The following is a 14810-nucleotide window of genomic DNA, read 5'->3' on the forward strand; positions in this document are numbered from 1 at the left end:
TCATTGTGCAGATCTGGAAATCATGGATCCATAACCTATAGGAAGGGCTGGTATTTAGCGTATTTGCCCAAATCTCTGGTATCTGGAGTTTATCATGGGCACTGTCATAGTCTTTCTGTGTGACCTTGGGCAGGCTGCATAACCTCGTCTTACTTAGTTACTGATCTGCCCAGTGGGGTTGATCATTTTCACCTTCCCTGCAGGGGTGCTGAGGAAGATGAATTCACTATTTGTTTGACCTTAACAGAGCCCAAATCTGTATGGGACACAATTCATGGTCATTAGTAATGATTAAAAACAAATCTTTTTTGAGGTGTGTATGGTGCTTTAAGAAGCCCAAGTCTGTTTTATACAGGAGGGATCAGAGACTCAGCTGGTTCAAATTGTTGTAGCTCTACAGAAATCACTGGAGCTAAGACAAATTACACCAGCAAGAGGATCTGCTGCCACGTGAGAAAAAGTCTCCAGAACTGAATGTTCTCCTGTTTAAATGTTCTCTTTTTAAATCGGTACTAAAAGCTTGTGTGTAAGTTTCTGGAAAAGCAACTATCTGCAAGACCAGCCAAAACAATGCTCCTGGACATTTGCAACACCTCTGACTTGCAAAACTCTCATCAGCCCAGCTTCTATACGAACAACAGCTCTCTATGGATGAGTACATAAATCCCAGGGAAAAATAAGGGTTTAATGATGGAAGACACATTGCCTAACCCATAGCAATAGGGAAGTCAGTGGGAACTGCAGTTCTTGTGTATATAGTTTAGCCTAGCTAGTTAAAAATAGTGGCTGCCAATTGCTGTTTTTAAAGGCTATCTGATAGCATTTTTACTAGGAATATGGTAACTGGCAAAAGTAAAAGTATTACTCTGGCTCACTTTCAGGCCGAGGATGAAAAATCTTGAGTCTATGCACATGACAAAGCCATAATTCCTAAATGACTATAAATTAAGTCTCTACACTGTGTCCTCCTTGATTAACAAATTTAAATGCTAGAGTCAGTAAATGAAAACTGAGAATTACACAAATGGGTCTAATTTTGCAGCTCTTGCTCAAACCATGCTCATAAAGAGGCCAAATTTGGACGTGATGTGACTCTCCTCATTTAGAGCTTTATCTAGTGAAATCAAGGGAAGGATTCCTCTTAGCTTTAGCTGGCATTGAGTCAGGTGCTTGTAAATAAGGAGTAAGTTTAGTGAAGTCAGTGTGCACACACTACTAATCTCTGGTCTAATGGGAGTCCTGCCAGACTAAAAGGCTGCAGGATCTCACTTATAATTCTTGTTAGAGACGCTAAATCTGTAGTACCGAGTAAATTCTCCCATCTGCACTGTTCTGCCAATTAGAAATCCTGCACAGCCATTGTTGTTCCATGGATGCGAAAAGGAGTTTTGCATCTGAAGATGTGACATATATATGCATCAGGGAAATAAGGGCCCTGCAGCAAGGAGTGGGAAAGTAAATTTTGCTCTGCACTCCTGAAGCAGTGCATCTGCTGAGAAAACATGCTTGAATAAACAGGCAAACTCGAGGCTCTAATGACCTAAGATAACTACCAAATGCACATGTCAATATTCTTTAACACAGCATGCACAACCAAAGCTGCTTCCCTGCCCACCGAGCCCCAGATATTTCAGACATATCTACAAGATATAGATATATAAAATGGAAGTAAAAGGAATAATGATAATAAAAAAGATTTAAAAGCCTTTAAGCCAAATAAAAAGTGGTATGATCTTTCAAAAAATTTTTTTAATTAAAAAAATAAATAAAGGTTAAGAAAACACACAGCTGGAGAAAAGGCAGAAAAATACTAATTACCTTTTATTTTGATTGCTTGGATCAAAGATCACAGTCATTCTGTTTCATATAATGTTTTGTATCCAGCTAAGGTGTGTATCTATCAGCTCTGAAAAAGATTTGCAAAACCATTTTTGAGAAAAAAAAGTAACATTCGACCTCTACTACAAGGGCAAATGTTACAGTTATTGGCTACTCTTGTATTTTGTGTCTCAGTTTATTCAATGGACATTTCAGCATACACAGTACATAAGGCAGAACTTAACCGCTGACCTTTTTATTTGCTCAGATCCAGCACTTTATTTTACTTTTTTCCGCTTTTCCTAACTGATATGATCTAAAAAGTAATATTCAAACTTCTTAACTTCTTAATCTTTTATCACAAACTGTGCAGAAGTGCTGATAATTTGATCTGAGTTTTCAGAGGCACAGGAGTTCATGTGTCTTGCAAATCAGGTCAAAGACTAGTCACTGCCTTTTACAGAATTCCATGTAATTATCATCCTAATGGCCCAGGAAGACATGATACATTTATGCCAGATCAGAAGTCAGTCTCTTTTCCCCACGGAACTAGCCACAGTGGCTATGTAAATTAGCCTTTGCATTACTTCTGAAGAACAGGAAAGAAATCGGAAAATAAATTCTAGAAGTTACAGTCTCAGCTTGAACTGCAAAAGGGGGAACATTTTTTTCTTGTAAAATGTCAATACTTTAAATTCCATTTCTTTACTTTTTTCTGTCACCACTCTCCACATTTCCTTTAGATTCATCACAAAAGCACTTGGCTCCTCTCTAAACACCGTATGGAGCTTTGAAAAATCATGACAATATTTAAAGAATAAAAAATGTCCCTTGCAGGCTAATATAATTTTAAAACCAAAATTCAGAAATGTCTTTGCTGTTGGACTTCTACTGACTATATATAGAAAGGAAATATTTTATTTGGCTCCCTAACATAGCATAGCCACGTATTATGCACTTGGATCTGCTATCCATGACATACTTTATGCCCTGTCTCCCGGAAAACTAGCCTTTGCATAAGCAAGCAGCAGAGCAACTCCATCCCTAAGGTGCAGTCTTAGAAGTATCAGACACAGGAAGACAAGTCCCAGCAAATTGTAATTTGTTTTTTTCTTTTAGTTTTGTAACTAAAACCCTGAAAGATGCATTCTAGATGCTAAGAGATCCCCAGACTCCTGCTTATGCTTCATTTAATAACCCTAGGGAGTGTCTACACGTTGCCCTATGGCAACGTTGTTATTGTGCTGCGCTTTAGTACTTCCTTTTGGAAGTACTAAAGCACAACACAGTAACCACCCATACTGTGCTTTACACATGGCGCACGGTTATTTTTAGCAGCTATTATGCCATAGTGGCACGCTACATAGCGGCATCACTATGGCCAAGTAGTTTCTGGTCACATCTAGACAGCTGTGGACGCTACATTGCTGTAGCACATCACTACAGTGACATAGCATCATGTGTAGATGTGCTCCTAATGTATGAATCTGTCACAAAATTCTACACTTTACTTGAATGAATGGGCTTGGATTCATCTTAGGACCTTGCTAACACTTGTGTATTTCCTTACTGTCATATGATATCTCCCATGGCAAGCCAGCCTGTTAATTAAATTTAATTAAGGCAAACAAATGGTAATTACATTTAATTAAGCCAAATAAATGGTATTTCATACACTGTCTGACAGTTTAAATGCATTCCCCATCCATTCATCAAAATCATTCCAAGAATCTAATGCCATCATCTAGATCTAGTGGAAAAGAGAATTTAAATTAAGTCAGATTTTACACTTCTGACTGAAGCCCAAAATCAATATCAGAACTCCACTTAGCCCATGAATACCCTCTAGTTATTGTAGTTCAAGGATGCAACTCACAGAGCAAGAAAAGAGATAGAGACAGAGACAGAGAGAGAAATAATTGAGTATTACACTACTTCACCTAGAATCTTGAACAGGAAGCTGGGTGTGAGTGTAACAAAAGGAGGGGGGAGAGGGGAAATCAAGCATGTCTCTGCTCTTTTCTAAACCAAAATATCTTATATGCACAATGTAACACCAGCATCAAGAGAAAATTCAAGATGGATCAGGAATCTGCTTATGCCACAGACTGTTATTACCCTGCTAATCCAAGCATGACCCTAGAACAATTAGTCTGCATCCAAAAAAGAGACCAGGCCTTATTCTTTTATTTTAAAAGTAGCCTTAATTATCTAAGGCTACTTTTGAAATAAAATAATTATAAAGGAGCTTATCTTTCCTCCTAAGTTTTATGACCTGGCCCATGTCACCAAGGCTTCATTTTCCAAAGTGGTCACTGAGGCACAGTGATGCAAATAGGCATTTGAAATGCAAACGGAAGTGAACTCCCCATTGTAACTCTCAGCGCTTTGCAGGAAGTGCTATGAATTACAGTGCTACTCTGGACCCAACAGACATTTGCTGTTGGGTCCCAGGGGCTGGGGGACTGAGTTGGAGCAGCTGTGAGTCTGCAGTCACTCCTTCCTAACCATACCTACCCCCTCCCAGCCCCGGCTCTGTCTTCAGGATGGGCGTGGGGGAAGGGAATGGAGGCAGTTTGGTCTGGGGTTTTTCAGCCTGTGCTGGAGGGTGGGGTGCGTGAATTGGAGCCCCCCACCTCGAGGTGCCACCTGAGCTGTCAGCCCAGCCTTGCCCTCAGCACATGCAGACAGACATTAATGAATATGCTCTGTTTTCATCTGAACCCTCATGCAGTAATGATGCAGAGTTTCACAGGATGAGGCCCTTTTAATGAGCTCTGCAGCTGTGCACTTGTGTTTGGTCACAGTTGTAGAGCACATTCAGGAGCCAGATTGGGTGAAAATTGTCACTTCTGTCTGGGCCTTTGGTATCCAAGTAGGTTAGATGTAGGTTATTACAACACTGCATATGTCCACCTAAAACATGTCAAGCAACTCCCATAACCTTCAGCTAAATTATGAGCTCTCGGTACTTCAGTGCTACATATGTACACCTGAGCACTCAAAAATTAAAGAAACCCAGATCAGAGAATGCTTTTGAAAACTTAGCCTGAAAATCTGCATGCCTCTGTTTACTTAAGTTAATCCCTCAGACAAAATGTGTTACTCAGAAGCACATAATATTGCCATAAACAGCAAACCATCCGGGCAGAAATGCATGTTTCCTGCAGGCATTTTCTTCTTAAAGGCCCAAAGAAAATGGAACGCTTACGAAGAAAGGAAAACGGAGAACTTTTGCACAGTGTAGCCAATTTGAAACCCGTGTTGCTCCTTCTCCCCAGCCCCGTCTGCCCCCAACTCCATTCCTACCACTGTTCGTAGAGTTCTTCGATTCCCTTTCCCCATTGCCATGCTTCGCTTCAGCCTGTTCCACTATTCCACTAATAGTTATAGCCTTGTAAATCAGTAATGAGTCACACCTAAATCTGTAAGGGATTAGTTAAAAAGTCATTACATCTTTGTGGCCGGAGGAGGTTCACACAGTTAATCAGTTAAGAAGAGTACTGGGTGTTAACTGATTGCTTAGTTCCCGAAGTCAGTTTACTGAGGTCCCACAATAAGAGAACTGATCTCCAGAGTACAAACAGCAAAGGTGGGGGGGAGGGAGTCTTATATATAACCGTGAAGGCTCCGATGGGGGAAATGCATCAGTGTCATGTGAAGATGAGCCAGATGTAACAGTTCTAAAGATCGTAAAGGGTTATTTATGATGGTTTTAGTTGTTTAAAAGTTTTTCCCTTTGTAAGTTGAGTCCACCGAGATCAATGCTTTGAGGATGCTAGAATACTTCTCCACAAACCATACTGCAGGTGCTGCAGTATTTATAGAAAACACACACACGCTTGTCTTTCTCATCTTAGGTCATTTTGTATGGAATGGCAAGAGAAGGTTGATTTGTAACGGCACAGCCATTTTTGTTTCAGAAGTGTGATTTCCTGTTTGCTTGATGGATTGCAGTATTTTATCACTGGTTTTTCATCAGGAGATTCTAAGATAGGCACAGACTCTGCCCACACGTTGAACTGGAGGAAGAATTTACGTCACTTGGTAATCAGGAAAGTGTGCCAGGCAAAGGTTTCATGTACTTTCCCTTCTTTCCTGCACACTGTTAGGCATTAACAGATCAATGCTGGAGGCCTCTGGAACTCATCTGGAGGCTCTACCTCGCTGATATCCAGAAGACTATGGTTTGGGGAGTGAAACTGCCTTCCGGCCAGTACGTGATGGGGAAGCTGACCCCGCCAGGAACGTTACTCTGAATGTCTTTCCTAGCACCCTTCTTCTGAGTGGTCCACAACTTTTCATGTACTTAAGCTTGACTAGATCAAAGAAACTTATTATGGTACCTAGTATTATCACCAGTTTTCCATTTCATGTGCCAGTGGAGTAAAGGAACTACTCAGTGAGTAAGGGCAAAACTGTCAGACCTCATAAAATAAGGGGCAAAGGTTATTGATTATATTGACCTCATAAATTAGACCTCATGCAAAGAATGAAGAGCTTAGATATCCTGTTTATCTATTGGTTAGGTGCTTGTGTGATTAGTCTTAACACAAGTATGAATGAGGGCACTGGAAATTGAATTGAAAGTTTAAACTGTTACCTCCAGAAGCATACCTTGAAAATGGACAACTAGTTGGAATAAGGCATGGTGTAGACTTCCAGCACATTGTGGATTTGATCTGTACTAGTTTTCCATAACAAAGTCTTTTTTTAACTTACTTTATTTCTGCTTGCATATATTTAGATGTGTCTTTCTTTCTGCAGTAGTTTGATGCCAGATAGTTTTGGCTGAAATTGTAAGGGGAGGACATGTGTTTGAGTCATGCAGCTGGCTCTCTCCGGTTGAGAGTTAGTAAATTATTAAGAAGAGATTAAGTTGGTGTTTAGTTTTAGTTAACGTGATGAGACCAAGTGAAGTCAAAGCTTGTATACTGAATATTCCTTAAGCCAGATTGGTTGGCTCAACCAATATGGAAATGTTTCATCAACCAGACTGAGGCTGAAGAAGGGATGTAAGTACAAGGCAGGAGTCTCCACTTTGTCACTTCTATAACAGATGTTACTCCTATTTTTAAACTTATGCAACCTATCACTGGAGTAATGCTGTACTGTCTCACATTCATGCTCGTCTGAGTGGATGTTTAGAGCCCTTCAAACTTGCTAAATATTTGCTGAGATAAGCTGTCTGGTTCAGTATGAACAAAGATGTTTTAGATGCAATATATTAAAAACAAGAAGTTTAGCTATGACTTGTTCCTATGATAATTCACACCTCCTGTATTAAATGCTAAGACAAGTCACAGTAGTTACCACAATGCCTCTAAAATAGCAGCAATAGGCAGGAAAAGCAGATAGATGCAACCACGATTTTTCTCCTGTCATTCTGCAGTTTTACTGCAGTCCTAGACTTAACCTATTTGTTAGGAAACAATATGAGTCATGCATATAAGGTGTTTTAAAATGAGAGGCAGAAATGACTGAGAGAGTCCCTTTTTTGATGCAGGCATCAGAGGACTACTTGCAGCCTATTCATCCTGTATGTCATAAATAAGCCCATGGAGGCCTGTGGAGTTTCTCATTGGCCCTCTGGCAAATTAAAATTCTCTGGCACATTTGAAATAGTGTTATGCTGGCTTTAGGGTAGTACAGTGCAAGGAGCTGTCCCATGGTGACAGACAAGATGTGCAGTCACATATAAACATTTCTGCCAGTTTGTATCCAGAAAAGATATGCAGAGAGCCTTCTGCTAGCAAGCTCTCGGTTTTCACACACAGCCTCAGTAGCAGCATGTGCAAATAAGGCACATATATGTTCTGCGTGTGCAGGTGCACAGCAAGGCTGGAGTTTTCAAAGGAGTCTGTGGGACTGAGTGTCCAGTTCCTACTGACAATTTGTGGGCATTGGAAACGTAAGACCCTTGGGATCCTTTGGGAATCTCAACCCTTACATATATGTAAATGCTCCTGTTCAAATCCCAACACCTCCAGAAGCTGCAGTGTTTGAGTGCCATTAACATTAGGAAGCAGTTCCATATGTTCCATACTGGAACATTGTCATGATGTTACCATGTACAATGTCTCCATCGTTTGGCTTGCCTTTTGCTTTGGGTTATAAGGTCTTCGGGTCAGGGACTGTCTGCCTTTTTTTTTCTTCTATGTCTATGCAGCGCCAAACACAATGGGGTCCTGGTCCATGATCACTGTATCTAGAAGCCTCAGGGATACAAATGATAATGTATGCCAAATGCAGGGATGAAAGGAGGATGTCCAAAGGATGTACTAAATGTAAACCCATAAAGTAACATTGCTACTATGAAGGAAAAAACAAAGACTACAGGAAACCAACTCCATAACTGTATTTGCATCTTGTCTAAATAAGGGCAGAAACGTCTTATCAGCAATTAGTCTGAGATTATAAGAAAAACTCAAATCTATTGCCCAAAGAGCCAAAACTTTCAGTATGAATCTATGACAGTGATAACACTTTTGTTCTGAGCGGGAGGGGAAGGATGCCAATTACCAGAAACCGCACCAAGCTTTTTAGTGTGCAGTCAATGTTAGATCATTTCATTTTCTGCTAACAAGCGGGCAGGCCGGCCTAAAAGTTATGAGGTTGGGCAATTCCCAACCTAATAATAGTAGCAGTAACTTAAAACAATTGGCCCCCAACTATGTAAAAACTGGGCTCTGATGCTCTGGAGACATCTCCTCAATGTTGCATGCCAAGATTTTTGGAACCACTAAAAAGAAGACTATTCCAGAGAATCCATCCCAGATTTTAATGAGGCCGTCCAGATTTTCAGCTAAAAAGTCTCTGTGCTGTGTGTGACCTGCGAGACAGGTCTAGTAAAGCTGTTGTCGTTACAGAACCTCAAGAGCACAAGTTATGAAGCTGCAAGTAACTGGCAGGACATCTTTAATTGTTCCCAAGTCCTGGCCTGCTGTATGACAGCATACAGCTCTGTCCACTAACATACATGGCAGCTCACGCGCTTTCATTTTGTAACTCATATTGAATCTATTAGAGCATGGCTCGTCGACACTGCCTTGTGCCATGTGGATGTATCCTTGGTGTTTTTTGTTGTTGCTTGTCCATTGCTATGCCTTCTGAGTGAGTGCCAGCTAAACAACTGCAGGGCTGGAACCATGCAGTGATAAAACACCCTCTCTTCTCTGAAGTAAAGCTAAGACTTGCTTATGTCTAGTATGATCTCACTGGACAACAGAATGCATGCGAAGCCAACTGGCAGACTGCTTAGCCAGAGTGTGGTTCAGCTAGGGAATACTGTTTGACTCTTAAATTTGGGGAACTAGCTGAAGACAGAGCTGTCAGAACATGTTCATAGCAAAACCTGGGACTATGCCAAGGTCACCTTTACACAGATTCACAGACGTTTAGGGCTGGAAGGGACCTCGTGAGATCATCAGGTCCAGTCCAGCTCCCGCCCAGTCTGGGCAGGAAAGACCCTTGCACCATGCCCCCGAAGGACAGCCAGACTCCTTTCCAGACCCACAAGCCTGAATTTCTCTTTGATCAATTCCAGAGGGACAAACACACTCACTTCATCAAAATATTAATAATGTTGAATCTCTTTACACTTTTCCACTGATATAATGAATAAGTCACCATAAATAATGGTTTTGCATTGATAAAGAAATCTTCTTTCTGGTCTTATAAACTGATACTCTGAAGTCACAGAAGTTCATGCCTTTTTGTATAATCCACAAGACTGACCCTTTGGGATTGCGTGTACTCATGACTTTTATAAACATACGTCCAATGCACAGATAAGGACAGCTTTTTGCCAAAAAATATTAGGCATTAGCTGATTGGCCCATATAATATGCAACACTATCACATAATCAAGGGACTACATCAACAAATATGATTATTTGCAATATTTCTGTTTGCACAGGTAGTTGTAGTAACTTGCATGATGCTGCAAACAGTTGAGTGCCTTCTGCAAGGCATTGAGGGCCTTTTTTAAGGTTAGTTAGTGGACCTAGTGAAATCAGTGGCAATAGGCACGTAAATACCTTTTACAATGTGGGTTAGGGAGAGATGAGAGTGTTCACCACTTGTCTGGTTCAAGTTCTGAATGATTTTTTATAACTTGGCCAATACTATATCCATTGTTGTGCTTCAAAGAAACATATAAAAAAAACCCCGTGGAAATGCTACTCCAGAAATTTCTGAGCTATTAGACAACAGGTAGGAGTGTGAAGGGTTGAGTGGTACTTTCAAGTACAGGTGCACAGACCTGACTAATTGGTTTTGAGGCAACGTTGCTTTCTGTTCTCAGTATGACATCATTGCAATGAAGGATCAGCACTGGGACGCGATGGCACAGTTGTCACTGTGGTAAGCTGTTGCTCACAATAGAAGTTTTGAACCGGCTGTGATGTTTAGGACTGAGCTACAACGGTCAGCATGCTTTGCCCAGGGGTAACTGCAGAAGGAAAGCACCCTGAGCCAGCTACAATGGGGAGGAAATCCACATTAAAAATGGGACAGCTGTAAATTCTCACTACCCCACCCTGAATGTTCATGAGATTACAGTAGCGCGGCTGTGGACTGTACCACACACTCAAGGTATCTGTCAGCAGGCTGAAATGGTAGAGTGCTGCATGCGTTCCTGGCACCTACTTGTACCCAGGGATAACTAGTCTCTGGGCTGGAATCACCTGCCTTGTCATGCACTAGTTAAGTCCAGCAGCAAGAAAGAGGGTAGATGCCCAGTATTTGACAGAGTGTTCAAGAAGGACAGCAAGGTAAATTTAAAAAACATAAAAATGAAGGGCATTTGCTGCTGGGAAGATGCCAAACTGCCAGCCCCTGAAACACTTTCTCCTCATTCAGCACCTATATGCATCTCATATTTAACTTCCACTGACTGCAGGATAAGCAGGCCCTTAAGCTCATGCTTGAATAAGGAATAACTTAAGCAGGTGCTTAAATGCATTGCTGAAATGGAGTTTAAGTATGTAAAAAGGAGATAGAAACAATGGAAGCTTTTCTCACACTGCGCAGCTCTTCTGCCTCACCAGTAACCTGGCGGGAATTTCAATTTACCTGGCTGCGAGAGTGAGACAACAGTTCAACTTGTGGCCACATTCAGGCTCTCTCCTGGGCCTGTCAGTAAGAAAGCCAGAGGCTACCAGAGGCTTTATTTCCACTGGTAGAGGTAGGGCCTCCTAACTACCACGTATTCACAAGTGTACTGAGGTGTTGCCTGCCCCACCAGCCACCTCCCCGCTGTCTGCCCCCTGCCACTGCTTTCCCCATTGCACTGGTGTGAGGCTAGGGGGGAGGAAGCACAGAGATGGGGACAAATTTAAGATGACCCTTCAGTAATTAGATTCTATACATGGAAAATTATAACAAATATATACATTTCCCATGTATAGAATCTAATTATTGGGGGGATCATCTTAAATTCAGAGTGGTCTTAGATATGCATAAATATGGTAACAGCTTCCTGGGAATCTATGATGTCAATCACGTTTTTCCCCCCTAAGTGTACGATCATCTGAAGGGGCAGTCAGTTCTGAACTGATGACCTACACATGGAAGGCTCCACATGGCATCAACACCAGGTTTTGGAGCTATCAGTTTCTATCCATTTCCTTTTAAATAAGAAGACTATTTTCCTATCCAAAGTGCCAGTATGAGCTTTTCTTGCTGGATGTGTTGCTCCACCTGTAAGTGGTAGATTGTGATGCACTCCAGGCTGTTTTTGTAGTGCCATCCGCTGTCCTTAGCACTGCAATCTGGTTTGTCACTGTGCGGGGGTGCATCAGAAAGGGGCCAGGGAGTAACTTGAGAAAATCATGATTTTTTTTTTTTTATGTCTTAAAATGTCATCTGCATCCAGCTGTTGATATTTTGGAAATCTGCTGGGCTTTGTTTTCCTTCAAGGGTTCAGCATGACTGATGCTCCAGCTGCAAATTCCTAGGCAAGGCAATGGTCCCACTTAAAGCAATAGCATGTGAAAACCTGTATCCTGGCTAGCTCCTTTGTCTCACAGACTCCCTCCACAGAATTTAAATAGAAAAGGGGCTTGATTTTCATAGCAAACAAACTCAGACAACGTGTATGTCACCAGATAAACAGAAATTATACTGAATAAAAGCATCCTTGCCTTTCCTGAGTAGGCAGTTAGGGGAAAGGCTACTCTGTCTTTCATTTTTAAATATAATTTCTTAATCAAATACTATGGCCAGCTTTGTTAACTGTGCAAAGTCAGAAGTAGAGGCTACCAGGAAAGAACTCCATGATACCAGGGATCCATTATGCCAAAGGATTATCTCCCAAGAAAAGTGATATAAATCTCTTTGCTTTGGACTTTATAAACAGCACCAGATAATAAAACGTACTCTCGGCTGTGAACAAAACCAAACACTGGAGCCTAGAGGATGGACAGACATCCATTTCTAAGTGATATAGGTGACCATCAACAGCTGGGGAGATGACACTCTGCTTTCAAGTATAATTTTCAGAAAAGATAAAGAATTAGGTAAGGGAGACTCAAGCTAGGATGTGTTCGCTCACTCCCCTGATCATCACTCACTCCCCTGATCATAAAACTTAGCTGGGATACACAAACTGAATGATTTGGTGAAGGGTACATTGCAACCCCAAATGTTAGCTTCTTTTATTGGCAAGGCCAATGCTTCATTGCATGCATGGACATTGCAGACACTACCAGAATGCTTGTGAAAGGGAAAGGCACTGTGGCATAGCACAGAGACCAGTGCTTGCAGACACAAATGACATCCAGGGCCCAGGCCATGGAAAATATATTTTGGGTAGTTAGGGTAGTGTAAGAGTGAGGTTGTAGCCATGATGGTCCAGAAATTATGTGAGAGGAAAGGATTTCTTAGGGTGATATCTTTTAGTGGACCAACTATGTAGCTGTGGTAAGGCTAGACAAGCTTTTGAATGCATGACATTTTTTCTAATCTTATCCCAACTACATAATTGGTCCAATGAAATATATCAGCACCCTAAGAAATCCTTGCCTCTGGGTAGCTAAGCAAATTAAAGGACAAGAAACTAAAGATTTCATTCCTCATATGATTCCCCCACCTAATGGCTGAACTCACAAGGCCAAATTTTGGCAGTGCATTTTGTCTCTTTCTTGAACAGCTAATGACCATGATTGCATTCACAAGTAACCTTTTCCTGAATTGAAATATTAATGCAAACAGTGACGGCAGGTGGTTTGATTGCATTATTGGTACATGTATGCGTGCCATGTGTACAGTAGTGAAGCAAGCCTTAAGGATTATATTCCTCAAAAGCCAGGAAAATTTCATCAAAATATCAACTATGGCAGATGGGAGGCAGAGTTGTAGAAAGTAAAGGAGATGTTCACAGGGAAAAGGGGGTTTTATAGTGGACTCATCTAGGCTTTGTGATGCAGGGAAAAAGGAAACATATAAGGAAGGTTGGATAAAATTGTTAAGATGTACATCTACTTAGCCAGGCAAGGTCTTTGGTTAGATGTGCTATCTTTTATTAGACCAACAGAGTAGTTGGGACACAATTCCTTGTAAGCTTTTGGGCACAAGTACCCTTCTTCAGACAAAGGGAGACTCTCAGTGGGTCTAATAAAAGTTATCACATCTACTCAAAGAACCTTGCCTGCCTATGTCCTTAGACCAACACGGCTACAACCAAAACCCCATCTAGTTAGCTAACATCCTACTGTCTGTTCAGGGCCAGGTCTGCAAAGGGTTACAGAAGCCAACCCCTATTCTATAAAAGCAATACACAGGGCTGTTTTCATTTTTAAGGACTTGCTTTCAGCCCCTGCTATCAGTAGGGACTTAAATGGCACTGTTTGAGAATGGGTTACTGCAATCCATGAACATGTTTTGGGCGTGAGTGGCAGAGGAAAGAACGGCCAAGCATCCTGTACCTCACCTCTGCCACCCATAGGAAGAAACAAGGTAAAAATGCTTCCCCCCAAAATTTTTTCACAGGACTTGTAATGATTGCTTCCTGCTACATAGCACATCCTGATTGAAGACAAATTAAGTCATTACAGAAATCTAGGGTGCAGGCTGCTCAGAAGATCCCTAACTCAGTGATGAAAGGATTATTTAAATTTCTCTTTTACCTGGAAATAAAAATAAACTAACCCGCCACCAAATTTTATTTAATGGACTGAGGGGGGCGGGGGGTGGCAAACCCCTCTGAGAACAGGGACAGTTAAAAATGCCTCATTGATTTCATGCTGGTTTCTATCTCCCAAAAGGAGGACCTTGTAGTGTGTCTTTTACCATAGCTGATCTCAAGGCAAGCCTATCAGGGGGGGAGGAGGAGAAAGGGGATGTGAAGTTTGCTGTTGCAGTCCAGAGGATGAAAACACTACTGCTGTTTATAGAGGGAAACCCAGTTTGTCAGCCCAGATGAATTCCTGTGCTAATCCGTGCAAGCTTCATGTTTTCCACCAGCCTCGGCCACTGTAAAGACTATCTTTAGGAGGCACAGTGTGTTTGGAAAGGAGCAGCTGGAAAGAAGAGGACAGTCATGCCAGCTTGGCAGGCTTGCTTTTATGGAAAAAAAGGAATGCTCTCTTGGGTCCCCCCCCACAAAATTAGAGCATCTTCATCCAGAGCAAAGCGATGCCAAACACAACAAACAAAACCGGCTTTCCCCAACTCTCCTGGGCAGTCGCACTCCAGGGCTTCACAATGGTTTCCATAGAACTTGTTTTGCTATCATAACAAATTCGATCTATCCAGGCACTACGGCGCGTACTGTTTTCTGAAGACAAGCAAATTAAGTTCCTCACTCGCTGGCCTGCCAAAACATTTTTGTCTGGGTGCCACAGACAGGGACTCCCCGGATAACTGCTGCATTGGCCTTTCAGCAGAAAGCAGCCTTCATCTTTAAGAAAAACCTCTTGAAATGTTTCGGTCTGCATACGGTGCACAGGGCAGGCACTGAGAGGAGAGGTTTGTTTTGGGTAACCATTCCT

General features: G+C 41.7%; 1 protein-coding gene across 9 annotated transcripts in view; it reads right to left on the bottom strand.

Annotated features, from left to right (window-relative positions):
* NFATC2 (nuclear factor of activated T cells 2) overlaps positions 1 to 14810 on the bottom strand; it is a 130594-nt gene that overhangs the window by 12994 nt on the left and 102790 nt on the right. The window contains exon 10 of one of the 9 annotated variants that reach the window (XM_006018171.3): positions 1819 to 1906. The exons of the other annotated variants lie outside the window; for them this stretch is intronic. Coding sequence (XP_006018233.1) covers positions 1863 to 1906 — 44 coding nt within the window. The 3' untranslated portion in view covers positions 1819 to 1862. The remainder of the gene's footprint in view (positions 1 to 1818; positions 1907 to 14810) is intronic. 9 annotated transcript variants of the gene reach the window in all.

Source organism: Alligator sinensis, unplaced genomic scaffold (genome assembly GCF_000455745.1).
Source record: "Alligator sinensis unplaced genomic scaffold, ASM45574v1 scaffold115_1, whole genome shotgun sequence".
NCBI lineage: Eukaryota > Metazoa > Chordata > Crocodylia > Alligatoridae > Alligator > Alligator sinensis.